Here is a 24,704-nt window from a genome sequence, read left to right on the forward strand (position 1 = left end):
TACATATTGCGGTGCTCCTGTTGGGTGCATATATATTTATAATTGTTGTATCTTCTTCTTGGATTGATCCTTTGATCATTATGTAGTGTCTTTCTTTGTCCCTTTTCACAGCCTTTGTTTTAAAGTCTATTTTATCTGATATGAGTATTGCTACTCCTGCTTTCTTTTGGTCCCTATTTGCATGGAAAATCTTTTTCCAGCCCTTCACTTTTAGTCTGTATGTGTCCCCTGTTTTGAGGTGGGTCTCTTGTAGACAGAATATGTAGGGGTCTTGTTTTTGTATCCATTCAGCCAGTCTTTGTCTTTTGGTTGGGGCATTCAACCCATTTACGTTTAAGGTAATTATTGATAAGTACGATCCCGTTGCTGTTTACTTTATTGTTTTGGGTTTGAATTTATACACCGTTTTTGTGTTTGCTGTCTAGAGAATATCCTTTAGTATTTGTTGGAGAGCTGGTTTGGTGGTGCTGAATTCTCTCAGCTTTTGCTTGTCTGTAAAGCTTTTGATTTCTCCTTCATATTTGAATGAGATCCTTGCTGGGTAGAATAATCTGGGCTGTAGGTTATTTTCTTTCATCACTTTAAGTATGTCTTGCCATTCCCTCCTGGCTTGAAGAGTTTCTATTGAAAGATCAGCTGTTATCCTTATGGGAATCCCCTTGTGTGTTATGTGTTGTTTTTCCCTTGCTGCTTTTAATATTTGTTCTTTGTGTTTGATCTTTGTTAATTTGATTAATATGTGTCTTGGGGTGTTTCTCCTCGCGTTTATCCTGTTTGGGACTCTCTGAGTTTCTTGCACTTGAGTGATTATTTCTTTCCCCATTTTAGGGAAGTTCTCAACTATTATCTCCTCAAGTATTTTCTCATGGTCTTTCTTTTTGTCTTCTTCTTCTGGAACCCCTATGATTTGAATGTTGTGGTGTTTAATATTGCCCTGGATGTCTCTGAGATTGTCCTCATTTCTTTTAATTCGTTTTTCTTTTTTCCTCTCTGATTCATTATTTTCTACCATTCTATCTTCTAGTTCACTAATCCTATCTTCTGCCTCTGTTATTCTACTATTTGTTGCCTCCAGAGAGTTTTTAATTTCATTTATTGCATTATTCATTATATATTGACTCTGTTTTATTTCTTCTAGGTCCTTGTTAAACCTTTCTTGCATCTTCTCAATCCTTGTCTCCAGGCTATTAATCTGTGATTCCATTTTGATTTCAAGATTCTGGATCAATTTCACTATCATTATTCAGAATTCTTTATCAGGTAGATTCCCTATCTCTTCCTCTTTTGTTTGGTTTGGTGGGCATTTATCCTGTTCCTTTACCTGCTGGGTATTCCGCTGTCTCTTCATCTTGTTTAAATTGCTGAGTTTGGGGTGTCCTTTCTGTATTCTGGCAGTTTGTGGAGTTCTCTTTATTTTGGAGTTTCCTCGCTGTGGTTGCAGTTGTACAGGTGGCTTGTCAAGGTTTCTTGGTTAGGTAAGCTTGTGTCGGTGTTCTGGTGGATGGAGCTATATTTCTTCTCTCTGGAGTGCAATGAAGTGTCCAGTAATGAGTTATGAGATGTCTATGGTTTTGGGGTGACTTTGGGCAGCCTGTATCTTGGAGCTCAGGGCTGTGTTCCTGTGTTTCTGGAGAATTTGCTTGGTATGTCTTGCCCTGGAACTTCTTGGCCCTTGTGTGGTACTTGGTTTCAGTGTAGGTATGGAGATGTTTGATGAGCTTCTGTCAATTAAATTTCCCTGGAGTCAGGAGTTCCCTGGAGTCAGGGTTTGGACTTAAGCCTCCTGCTTCCAGTTATTGGTCTTATTTTTACAGTAGTTTTAAAACTTCTCCTTCTATACAGCACCATTGATAAAACATCTACGTTAAAGATGAAAAGTTTCTCCACCATGAGGGTCACCCAGAGAGGTTCACAGTGTTACATTGAGAGGAGAAGAGGGAGGAGGGACTTAGAGGTGACCCAAATGAGATGAGGTGGAATCAATAGAGAGAAGAGTAATCACTTCCTTATGTACACTCCATAACTGGACCACTCAGAGATGTTCATGGAGTTATACAGAGAAGAGAAGAAGGAGGAAGGAGACCGAGGTGGCCAGGAGAATAAAAGGGGGAATGAAAAGAAAATAGACAGATCCAGCCAATAATCAGTTCCCTAAGTGTTCTCCACCATATGGAACACACAGAAATTCACAGAGTTGGGTAGAGTAGAGAGGGGTTAGGGGGGAGACACAGGTGACCTGGTGGAGAAAAAGGAGAGTCCAAAGCGGGAGAGAACAGTCAAGCCAATAATCTCGCTCCCTAGTGAAAAATGGGTACTGAAGATTCGGTTCTTAAAGGTACAAAATTGGTAACAAATATATAAAAGCAAAAATTAAAAATATAGATTAGAGTTTGGCATTTCAAAAATACAATGTTAAAGAAAAGAAGAAGGAACAGAAAGAGAGAAAAAAACAAATAAACAAAGTGGCAAAAATTATAAAGAAAATATAGGTAGAAAATTGATAACAAATACCAAAAAGCAAAAGTTAAAAATCTAGAGTAGAGTCTGAAATTTCAAAAATACAATGTTAAAAAGAAGAAGAAAAAAAAGGTCACAAAAATTACAAAAAATGTATATATATATATAAAGTTTGCTTTAAAAAAAAGGGTCTTTTTTTTGCAAAGTAATAGGTTATAAAAGTGAAAATTAAAGGAATACTAGAGGACTTAAAAATTTTTTTTAATTAAAAAAAAGAAAAAAATGATCGTAAAAATAGTAAAAATATATCTAGGACTTTCTCTGTTTTTGTTGTGGGTATTGTGGGGTCAGTTCATTTTCAGTTAGTTCCTTGGTCCAACTTATATTTCTCAAGATCTATAGGCCCCTTCCTATATATTCAGTACTAACCATAGGGTTTTAATCTATTGCCTGTAGCTTCCAAGGTGGTTCCCTCTGTTATAGCTTCTTCTGTTTGCTGGTCTCTTCAGTGTCTGGTTTCCACCCTGACACAAAGGGGACGGTGGTAGACACTTTTTTTTTTTTTTTTTTTAGGCTCACTTGTTCAGTCACGCTGTGGGGAGGGAGGGAGGGACGCTGCAAACAAATAACACTGGCATTTGCTCGCAGTGCCTCAGCCACACTGGGTCTGCCCCGCTCACGGCACTTGTAGCCTCCCTGCCCACACTGCTCAGGCTCTAGGTTGCTCTGCCGGGAACCATCTGTGGCCGGCCCTGGGCTGCTTGCACCTCCCAGGTCCAAGCCGCTCAGGTTCAGGCACTCCGGTAGTCCTCAGAGGCGTAGACTTGGTTGGGCCTGCGTTTTGTGCCCTTCCCAGGTCCAAGCAGCTCAGGTGATGAGGTGTTTGGCGAGCAAGATTGCTGTGTCTTATTGCCTCCCCGCCGCTGCGTTATCTAGGTGTACAACCGGCGCACCTTCTCAGGCGGATGTTCACCGTCCAGACCCCCAAGAAGTTTTAGTTAGCAAAAAAGCCTGCTTACAGTTTTATAGATAATGTCTCTCTGGGACTGCGATTGCCCCCTTCTGGCTCTGGCTTCCTGTCGCCGGAGGGGGATGGTCTGCAGCCGGCTATCTCTGTTCAGTCCTTTGTTCTGTGTGCGGGCCTGGTGGTGTCTTAGGTTAGGGCTGGCTTTTTGCGTGGTAGATATCCCGTAGTCTGGTTTGCTATCCCAAATTATTTCGCTCAGATAGCGCTTGGGGTATTCAGGCCAGATCCCTACTCTAAGCGATGCAGCCCGCGCCGCACCTCACTGCCCAGCCCCAGCTTGCTAGTGGCGTGTGCAGGCATCTGCGCTGCTTCTCTGCTGGGGGAGTTACCGTAGGGCTCATAATCTGCAGGATTTAATTGTTTATTTATTTTTCCTCCCTGTTATGTTGCCCTCTGTGCTTCCAAGGCTCAGCACAGATTCGGCAGTGAGAAGGTTTCCTGGTGTTTGGAAACTTCTCTCTTTTTAAGACTCCCTTCCTGGGACTGAGCTCTGTCCCTCCCTCTTTTGTCTCTTTTTTTGTCTTATATATATTTTTCTACCTCCTTTTGAAGACATGGATTGCTTTTCTGGGTGCCTGATGTCCTCTGCCGGCATTCAGAAGTTGTTTTGTGGAATTTACTCAGCGTTTAAATGTTCTTTTGATGAATTTGTGGGGAAGAAAGTGTTCTCCCTGTCCTACTCCTCCACCATCTTAGCTCCTCCTCTGGGAGATGCTTTAATTCACAGGATGCTTTTGCAACTAAATTCATAAATTGCAAGGAACAAGCATTTTCCTTAGGCCCTTTGAAGTGGCCATTCTCTCGCCAGACACATATTTCTCTTGATATCATACTAGATCCTTCTCTCCCTTTCTTGAGCTCTCTGTTCAATTATCACCTTGTTTGCTGGCTTTACCTGAACACTCAGTACATGAAAATACCTCCTATACTCTATTTTATATCTAGCTTTGTTTTCTTCATACCAACTATAATCACTTGACATATTATATAATATTTTATTTGCACATCATCTTTCACCATCACTGGATTGTGAAAACTTCCTTTTTTTAACACCATATATTTGTTACCTATATTTGTTTAGAGGGACTTCCCAGGTGGCTCAGTGCTAAAGAATCTGCCTGGCAATGCAGAAGAGGCAGGTTAGATCCCTGGGTTGAGAAGATCACCTGGAGAAGGAAATGGCAACCCACTCCAGTATTCTTGCCTGGGAAATCCCTTGGACAGAGGAGCCTGGCCAGCTACAGTCTGGGGGTTGGGGGGGGGGCAGTCTCAAAAGTGTCAGACATGGCTTAGTGATTAAACAGAAATATGTGTTTTGAACATGGTTGACACTCAATATATATTCTTCAAATGTATGAAAGTATTTCTCATTATAACTGTAGAATGCATATTTCTTTGGTAATATGCTGAGAGTGGGGCAAAAATGCCTAAGTAGAGATGAAACAGAACTTTTCTAAACAAAAATATTTTATTGACAGCAAAATAGAAAATTTACTATTTCATCTATGAGAGTTATGCCAGTTTGTGTGAAAATTAATCATGTTATTTTCATTTTTCTTGGTAGTCACCTCCACCACATGGAACCAAGTAATAATACACAATTTTCTGAATTTTTTCTTCTGGGATTCTCAGACGATCCATAATTTCAGCCCCTCATGTTTGGGCTTTTCCTCTCCATGTACTTGATTGCTGTGTTTGGAAACCTGCTCATTATTCTGGTCACTAACTCTGACTCCCATATCCACAAATCCATGTACTTCTTCCTCTCAAACCTGTCCTTTGTAGACATCTGCTTCACTTCCACCACCATCCGAAAGATGCTGAAGAATATTCAGACCCAGAGCAAAGTCATAACCCATGAAGGCTATATCATGCAGATGTATTTTTACATTCTTTTTGTGGAATTAGATGACATTATCCTGACAGTGATGGCCTATGGTTGTTACGTGGTCATCTGCCACCCTTGCATTTCACGGTCATCATGAGCCCCCGGCCTTGTGGACTGCTGGTTCTGATATCCTGGGTGCTGATTGCCTTGTTTTCCTTGCTACACAGGTTAATGGTATTCAATTGTCCTTCTGCACAGTCGTGCAAATCCCTTACTTTTTCTGTGAACTCAGTCAGGTGGTACCACTTGCCAGTTTTGACAACATTCTTAATAACATAGTGATGAGTTTTGTAGCTGTCCTGATGGGTGGTGGTCCTTTTGCTGGTATCCTTTACTCTTATTCTAAAATAGTTTGCTGCACATGTAAAATCTCATCAGCTCAGGGGACAAATAAAGTATTTTCTGTGTGTCCCACCTCTTGGTTGTCTCCCTATTTTATTTTACAGCCTTAGGAGTGTTCCTTAGCTCTGCTGCTACCCACACCTCACATTCAAGTACAATCGCCTCGGTGATGTACACTGTGGTCACACCCATGTTGAACCCTTTCATCTACAGTCTGAGAAACCAAGATATAAAAGACACTCTAAAGAGATTATATTTGATGCCTAGGTTAAAAGGCCAATTATATTAGTGCTCTGGATTGTATAACTCAAAGAATTAGAATCAGAAGTTGTTCTTTGATCATAGTGAAATAAAATTTGCTCCTTGCACTTATTTCCTCGGATTTCCATTTTTCTTTTCTTCTTTGAAGTCAGCATCTTTATACAATTTTAGGAACTCTCTTATTAAGCTTTATCCTTAGTCTTATATAATAGATATTTAAAATTTTTTTCCTACTCTACCGTTTTCCTACCTTTGGATCAAAAATGTTTGGAAATTCCATTTTTTTGAAGGAGTATCATAGATTTATGAAGAATTTATTAGGAGTAAAGTTTTTTATTAAAGCATTTCGTCTGTTGTTGTTCAGTTGCCCAGTCATGTCGAACCCTTTGTGACCCCATGGATTGCAGCATGCCAGGCCTGCCTGTCCCTCACCATCTCCCAGAGCTTGCCGAAGTTCATGTTCATTGCCCTGGTGATGCCGTTCAGCCATCTCATCCTCTGATGCCCTCTTCTCCTTCTGCCCTCAATCTTTTCCAGCGGCAGAGACTTTTCCAATGAGTCATCTGTTTGCGTCAGGTGACCAAAATACTGGAACTTCAGCTTCAGCATCAGTCTTTCCTGTGAATATTCAGGGTTGATGTCCCTTAAGACTGACTGGTTTGATCTCCTTGCTGGGAGATCAGAGTTAGTGACCAGAGTTAGATAGACCAAGGGACTATCAGGAGTCTTCTCCAGCAGCACAGTTTGAAGGCATCAATTATTCCACACTCTGCCTTCTCTACGGCCCGGCTCTCACAGCCATACGTGACCACTGTGAACACCATAGCCTTGACTATAAGCACCTTTGTTGGCAGAGTAATGTCTCTGCTTTTCAACACACTGTCTAGGTTTGTCATCGATTTCCTGCCAAGAAGCAATCATCTTCTGAATCCATGGCTGCAGGCACTGTCCACAGTGATTTTGGAGATTAAGAAGAGGAATCTGTCACTGCTTCCACCTTTTCCCCTTCTACTTGTCATGGGGCTGGGTGTCATGATGTTAGTTTTTTCTAATATGTAGTTTTAAGCTGGCTCTTTAGGAGAGCATTTAATCTACTGGTTGCTTTAAAGAGGATTTTGGTAGGTATGACTTATTGCCCATTTGTTAACTTGTTTTCTGAGTGTATAGTTCTTTGTTTTTCTTTTTTCTTTGTGTTTCTTCTCTTATGGTTTAATGATTTTATTTAGTGATATGCTTGTGTTACTTTCTGTTTAGTTTTTGCTTATCTAGTGTAGATTTTTGATGTATGGTAAACAAAGTGTCTTCATAGGATGATCTATGTTTAAAAACAAGTTGCCTTTTTAAGTTTGTTTACATACCAATAGCACTACATTTTAACTTCCTGCCCTAATTTTGTGTCTTTGAAGCCATACTTGACCCCTCCCTATTTATCCTTTCATTCTTAAAATAGCTGTATTTGATTTTAGAATTTTTTTGTCTATTAACTTTTCATAATAGCTTAAGTGATTTGATCCTCAGCCTTTCTACATGTTTGCCTTCACTAGCAGGATTTTCTCTTTCTTATAGTTTCTTACCACTTGTTATGCCTTTTCCTTTCCTTTCCTTCTTAGAGAAGGTACTATATCATTCTCATGTAGAGTAGGTTTAGAATTGATAAATTCTATTAGTCTTTGCTTGTCTGAAAAGTTCTTTATCTCTCCTTCAATTCTAAATGATAATCTTGCTGGGTAAAATGCCCTAGTTTGCAGGTTTTTCCCTCACAACACTTTAAACATAGCATGTCTCTCTGTTCTATCATGCAAAGTTTCTGGGGAAAAAAAAAAGAAATCAACTGATAAACTTCTATGTTTTCATCTTGTATGACACGGTTTTACTTCTGCTGACTTTAGAAACCCATATCTTTAACTTTGTGGTTTAAATTGCTGCATCTTGGTGTAGGTCTTGTTGCTGTCATTTTGGGGAGATGCTTTTTGCTTCTGGTTACTGAATTTGCTTTTTTATTCAGGTTTGGAAAGTTTTCAGCCACAAGTTTATCAAATACATTTTGAGTACCTTCTCTTTTTATCATTTCCTTCCTGGACACTCCAATTATGCCAGTGTTGATGTTCTTAATATAATCAAACATCCCTCAAGCTATTCTCACTTTTCATTTTTTTTTTTTTTTCTTTTCTGACTGAGTCATCTCTATGATTCTGTATTTCAGTTAACATGCATTCTTCTGTATCACCTGCTATACTATTAATTACTTCTAATTGTCGTCCATTTAATTTATTGTAGTATTCAGTTCTAACTAGTTTTTATTTTATAATTCCTTTTTAAAATTAGCACTGTGCTCATGTCTTTTAACAGATTTAAATATTTTTAATATAAATTTATTTATTTTAATTTGAGGTTTACTTACAATATTGTATTGGTTTTGCCATACATCAACATGAATTAAATATTTTATGGTCTTCCACTTATTAATAAAATGCACAGGGTGAATACTGAAAGTAAAACTTCTTTTGGAAGAGTCCATGAATAATTTTAGCTTGAGAAAATGGAGTTTTATATCATCTTTACTCATGCATTGAATTTCAAATGTGGTAAACTGTTTGCTTCTCTTTCATTTGTTGTTTTTTAGGCATCATCTCTTGTTATTTCAGTTGGGACAAATTTCTCTGTCTTTTCACTTTACTTACCTTTGTCTGTCTATCTGAAATTGTGTGCCACAGTTAACTCTTGCAGTCTTGAAGTGGTGTCTTTCTGTGGGAACAGTCATATATGTGTCCCCATTGGCTTTGTTGGAAGACCTGGATCTGATGTTATCACAATTCAAACATTTCTTTAGGGTGTACTGGTTGCAATCATCTGCTTTTAAGGTATGGAGGGTTTAGGGCTTGAGCCATGTATGAGATATGGCTTCCTCTAGCTTAGTGGCCATTACTGGCCTAATGGGAGGGAGGCAGGTCTCAAGTTGCTAGAGCAGAAGCCCTGAGGGTCACATATGAGCTGATGTTGTTCCCCCTAAGTGTGTGCTTCCCCACTCCTGTACCAGCACTGTTGACCCAGAGGGGAGCAGTGCTGGATCAAGAAGTGCTAGTGTGTGGCACTCTAGATAGGGTGGGACAAGGACCCTGTTGGCCTGGGCAGGGCTTGAGATGCACACTGCCTCTGATGTGCTGCCTGTGTAAGCACCATCAATGGTTGACCATCCCCTGCTCAGAAACATCTTTGGGTCTGGAACTCTTTTGTCCCTACAGGAGGGCTGCTGTACTTGCCATGGTATGGGGCTGCAAAACAAGGAACTTGAGACATGCATGGACTTCTGGCATGGATAAGGGTGGGGGCTGTGTTATCAAGCTGTCATCAGTGATTGGTGTTGCTTCTGATGTGAACCCCATGTAAGCACCAGTGATATGTGCTGTGGCCCTGCTTAAACACTGCTTCATATCTGAGCCTCTGCTGTGACTCACAGCCAGGTGACCAAGTATCCACTAATCTTAGGCTGGGGCACACACACACATACAGAAGCACACTATATAACTATAACTATATCTATATCTATATCTATATATATATATCTTGCATTGCAGGCAGATTTTTTACTGCCTGATCCACCTGTTGCATCTGCCTGCAATGCAGGGCATTTGGGCTTGATCCCTGGGTTGGGAAGATCCTGGGGGAATGGAATGGCAACTCACTCCAGTATTCTTGATTAGGAAATCCCATGGACAGAGGAGCCTGGTGGGCTACAGCCATGGGGTCACAAAGACTCAGATGTGACTGAGCACAGCACAGACACACATATAATACACTAAGATAGTTTATGGTGCATATAAACATATAAATATCTCTCTTGCAAGTACACGGATTTGGTAATGAGGGATTAAAGGATAGCTCTTGACTTCTGATATAACTTGGAAATTTCTAATTGGCTTGGAGAAACTATTGTGACTCCATGAAGTATATTAACCATGGTTTTATTATAAACTAGCAAAGGCAATGGCACCCCACTCCAGTACTCTTGCCTGGAAAATCCCATGGATGGAGGAGCCTGGTAGGCTGCAGTCCATTGTGTCACTGAGGGTCGGACACGACTGAGAGAATTCACTTTCACTTTTCACTTTCATGCATTGGAGAAGGCAATGTCAACCCATTCCAATGTTCTTGCCTGGAGAATCCCAGGGATGGGGGAGCCTGGTGGGCTGCCGTCTCTGGGGTCGCACAGAGTCGGACATGACTGAAGTGACTTAGCAGTAGCAGTAGCAAAGTTATCCCCATTTTTGAAGATGAAAATAGTAAATTTTAGAAATTTCAGTGGTTCTGTCCCTGCCACAAATCAAAGCGTTAAAGATGAGAGGGACCTCATCAAGACAAATCCTCAGTGTTACAGTTTAAGAAAATTTTTCACTCCGAGACGTGATGACATGCTGGGAATCTTAGGGCTTTGGAAGCAAGAGAATTAAAGGGGAAAGAGTGATAAAAAATGAATTCACCTAACTTATAGTGTCTTAGGAACAGTGAATCAGACAGAAAAAAAAAATCCATTCTGTCCAGAAGTGTCCCCAAGGGAAATCATGTAGTTAGAGGTTGGAGTAACCAAAGGAAACATGCCTAATGAGCTAACACAGGAAGCTGTAAATATCTCCTCTGCTGCAGTCCCTTAGCCTGTGCTACTTTGGTTGGGGAGGACCTGGTTCTTGCTTTTGAAGTTCTACATCTGTCTGGCAACCAATGCTTGATTTTATCACTATCTGTTTTCATATTTGGGGACAAAATTCTGTCTGCATCAGTAATCATTTATGGAGGAATTTTGACTTCTACAGGGAAGAAGTGATAAAATCTGCAGGCAGGTGAGTCTGAGAGCTCCACAGAGACTGCAGGGCAGCATTAGAGAGGATGGAAACCAGGAGTGTGTACTTGAGGTCACCTGAGGTCCAATCTTTCATAGCCCAGAGGCCAGAGGTCATTGTAGTTGTTTTCTGGCTTTCCTAATATTAATGTACTTATGTATGGTCCAAAATGAAAGTGAACCTTACACTTGAAAATATAAGCATCAAGGTTGACAATTAAATGGTAATAGTGGAAGCTCAGAAGGAATGATGATGGTGGTTTAGTTGCTAAGGTACTCCAACTTTTGTGACCCCATAGACTGTAGCCCACCTGGATCCTCTGTCAGTGGGATTTCCAAGGCAAGAATGCTGGAGTGGGTTGTCGTTGTTTTCTCCAGGGGATCTTTCTGAGCCAGGGATATAACCTAGTCTCCTGTATTGACCAGCAGATTCTTTACTTTCTGAGCCACCAGGGAAATCCAGTTAGAAGGAATAGGAGGTATAAAATACTTTCAGTAAAAGTAGAAAGTAAATATAAGGATCTTATTTATGAACAGGAGGAAACAAATAGGGAAAGTCCATTAGAAAGGAAGTCTTCTACTGTTTCATATGCCTCATATAAAACATATCTAACTTCTGTTGTATTTTTTGTATTTCTGATATTGAATTGGTAGTTTATATTCCAATTGTTTCTTTTCATCTTGGGATATTCAGACTGTAAGATGTTCCATGTCATAACTGTTTCATTATTTACATCCTTGAACAAAAGGTATTTTTGTTCATTTCTTTTTTTTTTTTTTTTTCTGTGCATCAAAGAGATGTCACTGGAGGTGGAATGTTGATGAAGCAAGGAAACTTTTCTTTATTGCATTGTTTCAGGTGTCATTTGAGTATATTGGATATTATTTTCCCTTAATGTCCATATGCCCATTTCATTTCTCTTTCTTTCACTTTCATACTTTTCATTCTTTTCTAAATACCAAGCAGAAATTGGCTATACTAAAAGTGAACCCCAATTTATGGTTCCATGAGAAGTTTACAAACTGGAATTTCAGGGAAAAATTATATATTATTTTGGAGAATATATAATTCTGACTAGCTGAGCTGTAAGCATTCACAACATAAAGAGAGTGAATCTGGATGACCAATGCATAGTAGTGACACAACCGAGAAGAACATGGTGTATTTGTGTGTGTGTGTGTGTGTGTGTGTGTGTGTGTGTGTGTGTGCATGCACACTTGTGCCTTGAAATGGAGAACAGGTCTTAAAGCAGAGGCACCTGGATTCATATGCTAAATGACTTACATACACATGTCAAAATTAAGTCAACAGATGGAACCTAGAAGGGAATCTTTTTTAATTCACAGGATGGTTTTATAGCTAAACTGATAATGTGCAAGGAAACACATGGAAGGAGGGATTTTCTGTGGACTGAAGGTTCAGCTGTAGAAGAAGGCCATCTTGTTCCTCAGCATCCCTGACACCATCTCTAATCATTCCCCCTCCTGCTCATCCCTCTGCCCTACTGGCTTCCTTGTTTGCACTTAAACATGTGGAACAAGCAGCTTCCTCAGGTCCTTAGCAGTGCCAGCTCCCTCTTCCAGGCACACACTTCTGACATCACACCAGCTCCCTGTCTCTCTTTCTTTAGGAATCTGTTCAAACATCACCTAGTTTGCTGGACTTTCCTGAACATTCAGAACAAAATAACACCTCCTACCACTCTCTTTTATACCTGGTTTTGTTTTCTTCATAGCATCTGTCACATCTAACATATTCTATAGTATTTTATTTGAATATACTCATTAAGTGTTCTTGGATTGCAAGAGGTTTATTTTTTCAGCACTTTCTACTGGGTCAGCACTAATTATGTATTTTGCAAATGAGTGAAGGAATATCACATTTAAATTCTAGAATATATGACCTCTTAGCAAATGTGATGAGAATGGGGCAAAAATTCCTAGTCAGAAATGAAATGAAGCATACCCTCAAAGGGGCTTCTGTAGGACTCAGAGGTTTGTTTGTTTGTTTTAACTTTACAATATTGTATTGGTTTTGCCATATATCAACATGAATCCACCACAGGTATACAAGTGTTCCCCATCTTGAACCCTTTTTCTTCCCCATACCATCCCTCTGGGTCGTCCCAGTGAATTCACCTGCAATGGAATAGCCCTTCAAGAGACTCGAATTCAGTCCCTGGTTTGGGAGGAACCCCTGGAGGAGGGGATGACAACCCACTCCAGAACTCTTTCCTGGGAAATTCCATGGACAGTGGAGGCTGGCATGCTATGGTCCTTGGGATTGGAGAGAGTTGGACATGACTGAAGACGTTAAACATATACACATACGCTCAAAGAGAACTTACCTATAAATAAAATATTAATATCAAATTCTTGAGACAGAAATTGAAATTGTGGTCTTTCATCTATGTGAATTATAGCAGTATGAGTTAAAATTGTCATTATTTTCCTTTTTCCTGGTAGTCACCTCCACCCCATGGAAGCAAGTAACAATACACAAATTTCAGGATTTCTTCTTCTGGGACTTTCAAAGGAGCCCAAACTACAGCCCTTCATCTTTGAGCTTTTCCTCTCCATGTACCTGGTAACTGTGTTTGGAAACCTGCTCATCATCCTGGCTGTTAGCTCAGACCACCACCTCCACACACCCATGTACTTCTTCCTCTCCAACCTGTCCTTTGTGGACATCTGCTTCACTTCCACCACCATTCCAAAGATGCTGTGGAATATCCAGACCCAGAGTAAAGTAATCACATATGAAGGCTGTATCACCCAGATGTATTTTTATATTCTTTTTGCAGGATTAGATGACATTCTCCTGACTGTGATGGCCTATGATCGGTACATGGCCATCTGCCACCCACTACACTACACGGTCATCATGAGTTCCCAGCTCTGTGGATCGCTGGTTCTAATATCTTGGTTAATGAGTGTCCTGTATTCCTTGCTACACAGTTTAATGGTGTTGCGATTGTCCTTCCGCCCCACTGTGAAAATCCCCCAATTTTTCTGTGAACTCAATCAGGTGGTACAACTTGCCAGTTCTGATAATTTTCTTAATAACATAGTGATGTATTTTGCAGCTGTACTGCTGGGTGTTGGTCCTTTTGCTGGTATCCTTTACTCTTACTCTAAAATAGTTTCCTGCATATGTAAGATTTCATCAGCTCAAGGGAAATATAAAGCATTTTCTACCTGTGTGTCCCACGTCTCGGTTGTCTTCCTATTTTATTTTACAGCCTTAGGAATTTACCTTAGCTCTGCTGCTACCCACACCTCACATTCAAGTACAATTGCCTCGGTGATGTACACTGTGGTCACACCCATGCTGAATCCCTTCATCTACAGTCTGAGGAACAAAGATATAAAGGGGGCTCTGAAGAATTTATATTTTATGCCAAGTATAAAAGACCTATTATACTAGTGCCCTGGATTGCATAACTCAAAGCCTCTGAACTTGAAATTGTGATCTTTGATTATTGTGAAATAAAATTCACTCCTTGTAGGTATTACTTGGGATTTCCAATTGTCTTTCTGTCTTTGGATTCAGCATCTTTATACGATTTAGGCACTTTCTTTACTAAGCTTTATTCTCAGTCTTATATACAGAGTTTTTATTTTTTCCTACTCCACAATTTACATACCTTTGGATAACAAAGTGTTTGGAAATTTCATTTCTTTGATGGGGTATCATAGATTTATGAAGATTTTATTAAGAATAATGTCTTTTTATTAGAGAATTTAGTCTACTAACACACAAAGAGATTATCCATAGGTGCTACTTATTGCCAGTGTGTTACTTGTTTTTTGGTTTTTTAGTTCTTGTTTTTTTCTTCTGTTTCTTAAGATTTGATGATTTGTTTTATTTTTTAATATAAATTTATTTAATTGGAGCTTAATTACTTTACAATATTGTACTGATTTTGCCATGCATCAACATGAATCCGTCATAGGTGTACACGTGCTCCCCATCCTGAAACCCCGTAACTCCTCCCTCCCGGTACCATCCCTCTGGGTCATCCCAGTGCACCAGCCCCAAGCATCCAGTATCATGCATCAAACCTGGACTGGTGATTCATTTCATATATAATATTATACATGTTTCAATGTCATTTTCCCAAATCATCCCACCCTATCCCTCTCCCATTTAGTGGTATGCTTTGAGAAAGCTCTGGGAGGTGTTGAAGGACAGGGAAGCCTGGTGTGCTGCAGTCCATTCGCAACAAGTCAGATACAACTAAGTGACTGAAAAACAAAGTAAAGTACTTGTGTTTCTTTCTCTCTAGTTTTTGTTTATCTAGTGTAGTTTCTATGATGTATGGTAAACAGTGGGTTTTAATATGATGACCTACAACTTTATTTTTTAAAACAGGCTGTCTTTTAAATTCCTGCACTTCCAAATAGCACTGCATTTTCACTCCCTGACCTACATTTGTGTGTTTGTTGTTATATTTAAGACCTCCATATTTATCCATTTAATTTTTATTTGTGGATATAATTGACTTTAGAAAATCTTTTTGCATATTAAGTTTTCATTTTAGCTTAAGTAATTTGATCCTCAGCCTTTCTGTACATGTGCCTTTACTAGTGGGATTTTGTTTTTCATATAGTTTCTTGCCACTTGTTATGCCTTTTTTTCCTTCCTAGAGAAGATTCTACATCATTCCTTGTAGAGTAGGATTAGAATTGATAAATTATTTTAGTCTTTGCTTGTCTGAAAAGTTCCTTATCTCTCCTTCAATTCTAAATGATAATCTTGCTGGGTAGAATGCCCTAGTTTGCAGGTTTTTCCCTCTCAGCAGTTTAAGTATATCCAACTTCTCCCATCTGACAAGTAAAAAAAAAAAAAAAAAATGTAAAAAAAAAAGAAAAGACATTAGCTGACAGACTTTACAGGGTTCCTTTTTATATGACACTGCTTTACTTATGCTGTCTTTAGAAAGCCATATCTTCAATATTGCAGTTTTAATTGATGCATATTGGTGTGAGTCTTGTTGCTATAATTTTTTTTTGGGGGGGGGGGGTGCTTTTTGCTTCTTGAACCTGAATTTGCTTTTTTATTCAGGTTTGGGAAGTTTTGAGCCATAAGTTTTTCAAACACATTTGACTACCTTCTCTTTTTCTCTTTTCCTTCCTAGACACTTCGATTATGCCAGTGTTGGTGTTCTTAATGTAGTCAAAACACCCTTCACACTATCTCATTTTTCTTTTGTTTTTATCTTTTCTGATTCATTTCCATGATTCTATATTTCAGTTAACTTATGCATTCTTCTATATCACCTGGTATACTATTAATTATTTCTAGTTCCTGTTCATTTTGTTTCTTGCAGTGTTCAGTACTAACTAGTTTTTATGTTATGGTTCCCTATCCTTTTTTCCACAGAATTAAATATTTTATGGTCTTTCACTTATTAACAAAATGCACAGGGCAAATACTGAAAGTAAAACTTCTTTGGAAGATTCCTTGAATCACTTTAGCTTGAGAAAATGGAGTTTTATATCATCTTTACTCATGCATTGAATTCCAAATCTGTTACATTGTTTCTCTTTCATTAGCTATTTTTTTTAAGGCATGATCTGTTGCTCTTTCAGTTGGGATAAATTTCTCTGTCTTTTCCTTTTCTCTACCTTTGTCTGCCTATCTGAAATTATTTGCCACAGTTAACCCTTGCAGTCTTGAAGTGGTGTCTTTCTGTGGGAACAGTCATATACCATTGATGTGTGCCCATTGGCTTTGTTGGAAGAGCTGGATCTGATGTTATCACAATTCATGCCTTTCTTTAGGGTGTACTGGTTGCAATCATCTGGATGTGAGGTATGGAGGGTTTAGGGCTTGAGCCAGGTATGAGATATGGCTTCCTCTAGCTTAGTGGCCATTACTGGCCTAATGGGAGAGAGGCGGGTCCCAAGTTGCTAGAGCAGAAGCCCTGAAGGTCATATATGAGCTGACCTTGTTTCCCCTAAGTGTGTGCTTCCCCACTCCTGTACCAGCACTGTTGACCCAGAGGGGAGCAGTGCTGGATCAAGAAGTGCTAGTGTGTGGCACTCTAGATAGGGTGGGGCAAGGACCCTGTTGGCCTGGGCAGAGATTGAGATGCAGACTGCCTCTGTCTGTATAAGCACCATCAATGTTTGACCATCATTTGCTCAGAAGCATCTTTGTATCTGGAGCTCTTTTGTCCCTTCAGTAGGTCTGCTGTGCTTGCCATGGGATGGGGCTACCAAACAAGGAACTTGAGACATGCATGGACTTCTGGCATGGATAGGAGTGTGGGCTGTGGCATCTAGCTGTTGTCAGTGATTGGTGTTGCTTCTGATGTTAAGCCCATGTAAGCATCAGTAATAGATACCATGGCCCTGCTTAGACATTGCTTCATGTCTGAGCCTCTGCTATGACTCATAGCTATGTTCCCAAGCATCCATGCACGCTGTGGCACACAAACACACACACAAACAGTATATATATATATATATATATATATATATATATAGTCAATCTAGTGGTAAAGAACCTGCCTGGCAATGCAGGAGATGTAAGCTGTGGGTTCCATTGCTGGGTCAAGAAGATCCCTTGGAGAAGGAAATGGCAGCCCACTCCAGTATTCTTGTGGGAGGAGGGTTCAGGATGGGGAACACATGTACACCCATGGCAGAGGCATGCTGATGTATGACAGAACCAATACAATATCGTAAAGTAAAAAAACTAAAAAATAAAAAAACACACACAAAAAAACACACATATCTTTCACAGTTACATAAACATCCTTGGTGGAGGAGACTGAAACTGTGTATACTTGACTAACGCAGGACTACTGTCTTGATACTCAAACTGTGATCCACAGACCAAGCCCTACAAGTTCATCGATACCTAAGAACTTGTTTGAAAGGCAGTTCCTGTGTCTGCTAGAGACCCAGTGAACCATAATTTGCATTTGAACTACAAACCTTGATGATTTGTATGTATAATGAGCTTATTGGAGCTCTGGTCTAGAATAGGTTTTCTTACTGTTTGCATTTGGGGCAGGAACATTACTTCTTTGGGATTCTGTCCTGTGGGATATAGGAGATAAGTAGTATCTTTTTCAGTTCAGTTCAGTCGCTCAGTCGTGTCTGATTTGCGACCCCATGTATCACAGCACACCAGGCCTCCTTGTCCATCACCAATTCCCAGAGTTCACCCAAACTCATGTGCATCGAGTCGGTGATGCCATCCAACCATCTCATCCTCTGTTGTCCCCTTTTCCTCCTGCCCCCAATCCCTCCCAGCATCAGAGTCTTTTCCAATGAGTCAGTTCTTCACATGAGGTGGCCAAAGTATTGGAGTTTCAGCTTTAGCATCATTCCTTCCAATGAACACTGAGGACTGATCTCCTTTAGGATGGACTGGTTGGATCTCCTTGCAGTCCAAGGGACTCTCAAGAGTCTTCTCCAATACCACAGTTCAAAAGCATCAATTCTTCAGCACTCAGCTTTCTTCACAGTCCAACTCTCACATCCATACATGACCACAGGAAAAACCATAGCCTTGACTAGACGGACCTTTGTTGGCAAAGTAATGTCTCTGCTTTTGAATATGCTGTCTAGGTTGGTCATAACTTTCTTCCCAAGGAGCAAGCATCTTTTAATTTCATGGCTGCAGTCACGATCTGCAGTGATTTTGGAGCCCCCCAAAATAAAGTCTGACACTGTTTCCACTGTTTCACCATCTAGTTCCCATGAAGTGATGGAGCCAGATGCCATGATCTCAGTTTTCTGAATGTTGAGCTTTAGCCAATTTTTTCACTCTCCTCTTTCACTTTCATCAAGAGGCTTTTGAGTTCCTCTTCACTTTCTGCCATAATGGTGTCCTCTGCATACCTGAGTTTACTGATATTTCTCCTGGCAATCTTGATTCCAGCTTGTGCTTCTTTTAGCCTAATGTTTCTCATGATGTACTCTGCATATAAGTTAAATAAACAGGGTGACAATATACAGCCTTGATGTACTCCTTTTCCTATTTGGAACCAGTCTGTTGTTCCATGTCCAGTTCTAACTGTAGCTTCCTGACATGCATGTAGGTTTCTCAAGAGGCAGGTCAGGTAGTCTGGTATCTCTTTCAAAATTTTCCACAGTTTATTGTGATCCACACAAAGTATCTTTTTGCTGCTGCTGCTAAGTCGCTTCAGTCGTGTCCAACTCTGTGCAACCCCATAGATGGCAGCCCACTAGGCTCCCCCGTCCCTGGGATTCTCCAGGCAAGAATACTGGAGTGGGTTGCCATTTCCTTCTCCAATCAAAATATCTTTTTAGACATTACCAAATATCCCCAGCAGCAAAATCACCTTGGCTGAGAATCACTGCTCAGAGTGAGAACTGGAGGCATGGTGACACACTCCAGTCAAGATTCCATCCCTTACTTTGTTTACACTTGTAATCAGAACACTGAGTCCCTCTGAATCCTATTTCTACACTGGAGAATGGAGTTCATAAAAGTATTGCTTCATAGAATACATTGTTGTAGAAATTAAATTTGACAGTCAGCTAAGCTAGTGATGCATAACAATATATATGTATATGTCTTTCATAGTTACAAATATTTTATACTGAGGACTCTTAAAGGACAGCCATTAACTCCTGATATGAGTAGGGAATCCTTATTGGCTTTGCAAAAACTTGCATGAAACCAAGGATTATAATATCCAAGTTTTATATTAAAGGAGAAAAGTTATCCCCTTTTGAAGAAGGGAATAGTCATATTCAGAGGTTTCAGGGGTTGTGTTCCCAACAAAAACCAAAGCTTTGAAGGCCCTGGGGATCTAGTTGAGGCAAATTACCCATAGTATATTAATGAGATAATTTGAACTCAGGGATGTGATGAGGTGCTGGGAGGCTTAGCGCTTTGGAAGGAGGAGAGGTAAAGTCAAAGGAGCTATAAAAACTGAATTCACCTAACTTATAATGCAGTCTCCTAGGAACAGAATCAGCAGGGAAAAAAAAAAAAAATTCTATCCAGATCAGTGTCTTTAAGGGAAATAATGTACTTAGAAGCTGAATTAACAAGAGGAAAACATGCCTAATGGACTGACACAGGAAGCTGTAAACATTTCCTCTGCCACAGTCCCTCAGCCTGTGCCTCTTTGATTGCATAGGATGTGGTTATTTACTTTTGCAGTCCTACATCTGGCTGGGAGACTAATGCTTGATTTTTATCCTTTCCTGTTTTCTTGTTTGAGGATAAAAACTTTGATCTGCCTTGTCAATTAATTAGGGAGAAATTTTGACCTTCACAGAGAAGTCATCCACCCAGCGTTCCCAAGCAGGTGAGTCTGAGAGCCCCACAGACTTTGGAGGGGAGAATTAGAGAGGATGGAAGCCAGGAACGTGTACCTAACTAAGGTCACCTGATGACCAATCGAGCATAGCCCAGATGTAGAGGTCTCTGTGGTTGTTTGCTGCTTTTCATAATAATGCATTTATTTATGATGTAAAAAAAGTGACCATTGCACTTGGAAACAAGGATGTCAGTTTTGACAATTAAATCTGCTGGAAGCCCAATAGAAGAGGAAATGGGAGACACAGGATATTACCTGTGGTGGGACACACAGTGAAGTGACAGCATTTCTTTTTATTGTAAGATGGGGCATATTAGACTCGGTTTCTACATGCAGGAGAAAGATCTGTACCCAGGACTGTTTGCAAAGACGTGCTTGCAATACTTGTGCAATAAACACACACATTACAGTGCTTTCTCTAGTGCTAGGTATTCATGTAAGGGGAAAAAATAAAAAAACAAACTTAGTTACATAGGTGAAAAGATGTATGATAATGAGGTTAACTTTTTAATTATTATATTACCTATGAGGTTGAATACAGTTGATGATTTGTTAGCCATTCAGTGTTTTTCTATTTAAACATGTCTCTACAATTCTTCTGTTTTATAAAGTGCTGTCACTTATTTTTTATTTTTAATTGGATCCTTTGAAAGAAGAAATTGTTTTCCCTTTTCTTTCTCTTTTTTTTTTTTGAATTAACCAACTCATTTATTTTTCCATTTAGATTTCTGCCACTTTCTGTTTCCTGTACATTTTTTTAAATTTTATTTTATTTTTAAACTTTACAATATTGTATTAGCTTTGCCAAATATCGAAATGAATCTGCCACAGGTATAACCGTGTTCCCCATCCTGAACCCTCCTCCCTCCTCCCTCCCCTACACTCCCTCTGGGTCATCCCAGTGCACCAGCCCCAAGCATCCAGTACTTATTTTAATTGGAGGCTAATTACTTTACAATATTGTACTGGTTTTGCCATACGTCAACAAGAATCTGCCACAGTTGTACACATGTTCCCCATCCTAAAATCCCCTCCCATCTCCCTCCCCATACCATCCCTCTGGGTCATCCCAGTGCACCAGCCCCAAGCATCATGTATCCTGCATCGAACCTGGACTGGTGATTCATTTCTTATATGATATTATACATGTTTCAATGCCATCCTCCCAAATCATCCCACCCTCTCCCTCTCCCAGAGTCCAAAAGACTGTTCTATATATCAGTGTCTTTTTTTGCTGTCTTGCTTACAGGGTTATCGTTACCATATTTCTAAATTCCATCTATATCCTTCAGTATACTGTATTAATGTTTTTCTTTCTGGCTTATTTCACTCTGTATAATCAGCTCCAGTTTCATCCACCTCATTAGAACTGATTCAAATGTATTCTTTTTAATCGCTGCGTAATACTCCATTGTGTAAATGTACCACAGCTTTCTTATCCATTCATCTGCTGATGGACATCTAGGTTGCTTCCATGTCCTGGCTATTATAAACAGTGCTGCGATGAACATTGGGGTACATGTGTCTCTTTCAGTTCTGGTTTCCTCAGTGTGCATGCCCAGCAGTGGGATTGCTGGGTCATAAGGCAGTTCTATTTCCAGTTTTTTAAGGAATCTCCACACTGTTCTCCATAGTGGCTGTACTAGTTTGCATTCCCACCAATAGTGTAAGAGGGTTCCCTTTTCTCCACACCCTTTTCAGCATTTATTGCTTGTAGACTTTTAGATCACAGCCATTCTGACTGGCGTGAAATGGTAACTCATTGTGGTTTTGATTTGCCTTTCTCTGATAATGAGTGATGTTGAGCATCTCTTCATGTGTTTGTTAGCCATCTGTATGTCTTCTTTGGAGAAATGTCTGTTTAGTTCTTTGGCCCATTTTTTGATTGGGTCATTTATTTTTCTGGAGTTGAGCTGTAGGAGTTGCTTGTATATTTTTGAGATTAGTTGTTTGTCTGTTGCTTCATTTGCTATTATTTTCTCCTATTCTTTTTTTTTTTTTTTTTTTGGTTTTTTTTTTTTTTTTTAATTTTTTATTCCTTTATTTCTCATGTGTTCCCCATCCTGAACCCTCCTCCCTCCTCCCTCCCCATACCATCCCTCTGGGTCGTCCCAGTGCACCAGCCCCAAGCATCCAGCATCGTGCATTGAACCTGGACTGGCATCTCGTTTCATACATGACATTTCACATGTTTCAATGCCATTCTCCCAAATCTTCCCACCCTCTCCCTCTCCCACAGAGTCCATAAGACTGTTCTATACATCAGTGTCTCTTTTGCTGTCTTGTATACAGGGTTATCGTTACCATCTTTCTAAATTCCATATATATGCGTTAGTATACTGTATTGGTGTTTTTCCTTCTGGCTTACTTCACTCTGTATAATAGGCTCCAGTTTCATCCACCTCATTAGAACTGATTCAAATGTATTCTTTTTAATGGCTGAGTAATACTCCATTGTGTATATGTACCACAGCTTTCTTATCCATTCATCTGATGATGGACATCTAGGTTGCTTCCATGTCCTGGCTATTATAAAGAGTGCTGCGATGAACATTGGGGTACACGTGTCTCTTTCCATTCTGGTTTCCTCAGTGTGTATGCCCAGTAGTGGGGTTGCTGGATCATAAGGCAGTTCTATTTCCAGTTTTTTAAGGAATCTCCACACTGTTCTCCATAGTGGCTGTACTAGTTTGCATTCCCACCAACAGTGTAAGAGGGTTCCCTTTTCTCCACACCCTCTCCAGCATTTATTATTTGTAGACTTTTGGATTGCAGCCATTCTGACTGGTGTGAAATGGTATCTCATAGTGGTTTTGATTTGCATTTCTCTGATAATGAGTGATGTTGAGCATCTTTTCATGTGTTTGTTAGCCATCTGCATGTCTTCTTTGGAGAAATGTCTATTTAGATCTTTGGCCCATTTTTTGATTGGGTCATTTATTTTTCTGGAGTTGAGCTGTAGGAGTTGCTTTTATATATTTTTTTGTTTGTTTGTTTGTCAGTTGCTTCATTTGCTATTATTTTCTCCCATTCTGAAGGCTGTCTTTTCACCTTGCTTATAGTTTCCTTTGTTGTGCAGAAGCTTTTAAGTTTAATTAGGTCCCATTTGTTTATTTTTGCTTTTATTTCCAATATTCTGCATGGTGGGTCATAGAGGATCCTGCTGTGATATATGTCAGAGAGTGTTTTGCCTATGTTCTCCTCTAGGAGTTTTATAGTTTCTGGTCTTACATTGAGATCTTTAATCCATTTTGAGTTTATTTTTGTATATGGTGTTAGAAAGTGTTCTAGTTTCATTCTTTTACACGTGGCTGACCAGTTTTCCCAGTACCACTTGTTAAAGAGATTGTCTTTTCTTCATTGTATATTCTTTCTTTCTTTTTTAACAAAAGTTGTATGGCAAGTCATTCTTTATACACACACACACACACACACACACACACACACACACACACATTTGTGGGGATTGTATGTTGTTGTTGTTGTTTGGTCACCAAGTTAAGTCCAACTGTTTGCAACCCCATGAAATATAGCCTACCAAGCTCCTCTGTCCATGGGATTTCTCAGGTAAGAATACTGGAATGGGTTGCTATGCCCTCTTCCAGGGATCTTCCTGACCCAGGTATCTAACCCAGGTCTTCTGCATTGGCAGGTTCATATTTTACCACTGAGCCACCAGGGAAACCTGGGAATTGTATAATAATTCATTTTTGGGGTCAAATTTGGGACCAATTTTTGTGTTAAATCTGTCAGTTTATGCTATAAAGTATTATGAACTATATATAGTCACCACGCTGTACAGTACACCCCATTTGTTGCTTTTTCACTGTCACTTTTCTTACTGAATGAATTCAGTTATCATTTTAATATTCTTGATGTTTCAATCCTTGTTGTAAACCAAAAAGGAAAGTGAGAGTTCTGCAGCATCCTTAGTGATATTAATAATAAGGCGAAGGCAATAGCACCCCACTCCAGTACTCTTGCCTAGAAAATCCTATGGACGGAGGAGCCTGGTAGGCTGCAGTCCATGGGGTTGCTAGAGTCGGACACAATGGAGCGACTTCACTTTCACTTTTGACTTTAATGCATTGGAGAAGGAAATGGCAACCCACTCCAGTGTTCTTGCCTGGAGAATCCCAAGGATGGAAAGCCTGGTGAGCTGCAGTCTATGGGGTCACACAGAGTCGGACACGACTAAAGTGACATAGCAGCAGCAGCAGCAGCACTTTATACATATTTACTTGTAGTTTCACGACTGTTATTTCTTATTGTTCCTTTTAGCCTTCTAATTAAATCTATTTGCAAAAGTTGCATCAGCTCTGGACATAATTTGAAAGACATTCTTCTCTACCATATTAAACATTGCCTTCACGTTTTGGCAACCCAATCCAGTACTCTTGCCTGGAGAATCCCATGGATGGAGGAGCCTGATGGGCTGCAGTCCATGGGGTCGCTAAGAGTTGGACATGACTGAACGACTTCGCTTTCACTTTTCACTTTCATGCACTGGAGAAGGCAATGGCAACCCACTCCAGTGTTCTTGCCTAGAGAATCCCAGGGACGGTGGAGCCTGGTGGGCTG

At 39.9% G+C, this 24,704-nt stretch overlaps 2 protein-coding genes across 2 annotated transcripts in view; both read left to right on the forward strand.

Annotated features, from left to right (window-relative positions):
• LOC139184054 (adhesion G protein-coupled receptor E2-like) overlaps positions 1 to 24,704 on the forward strand; it is a 1,114,856-nt gene that overhangs the window by 345,711 nt on the left and 744,441 nt on the right. The window lies entirely within an intron of this gene.
• LOC139183854 (olfactory receptor-like protein OLF4) lies at positions 13,289 to 14,236 on the forward strand. The gene has a single exon (XM_070792156.1). It carries the CDS (start codon positions 13,289 to 13,291, stop codon positions 14,234 to 14,236), a length of 948 nt encoding a protein of 315 aa, XP_070648257.1.

This window comes from Bos indicus, chromosome 7 (assembly GCF_029378745.1).
Source record: "Bos indicus isolate NIAB-ARS_2022 breed Sahiwal x Tharparkar chromosome 7, NIAB-ARS_B.indTharparkar_mat_pri_1.0, whole genome shotgun sequence".
NCBI lineage: Eukaryota > Metazoa > Chordata > Mammalia > Artiodactyla > Bovidae > Bos > Bos indicus.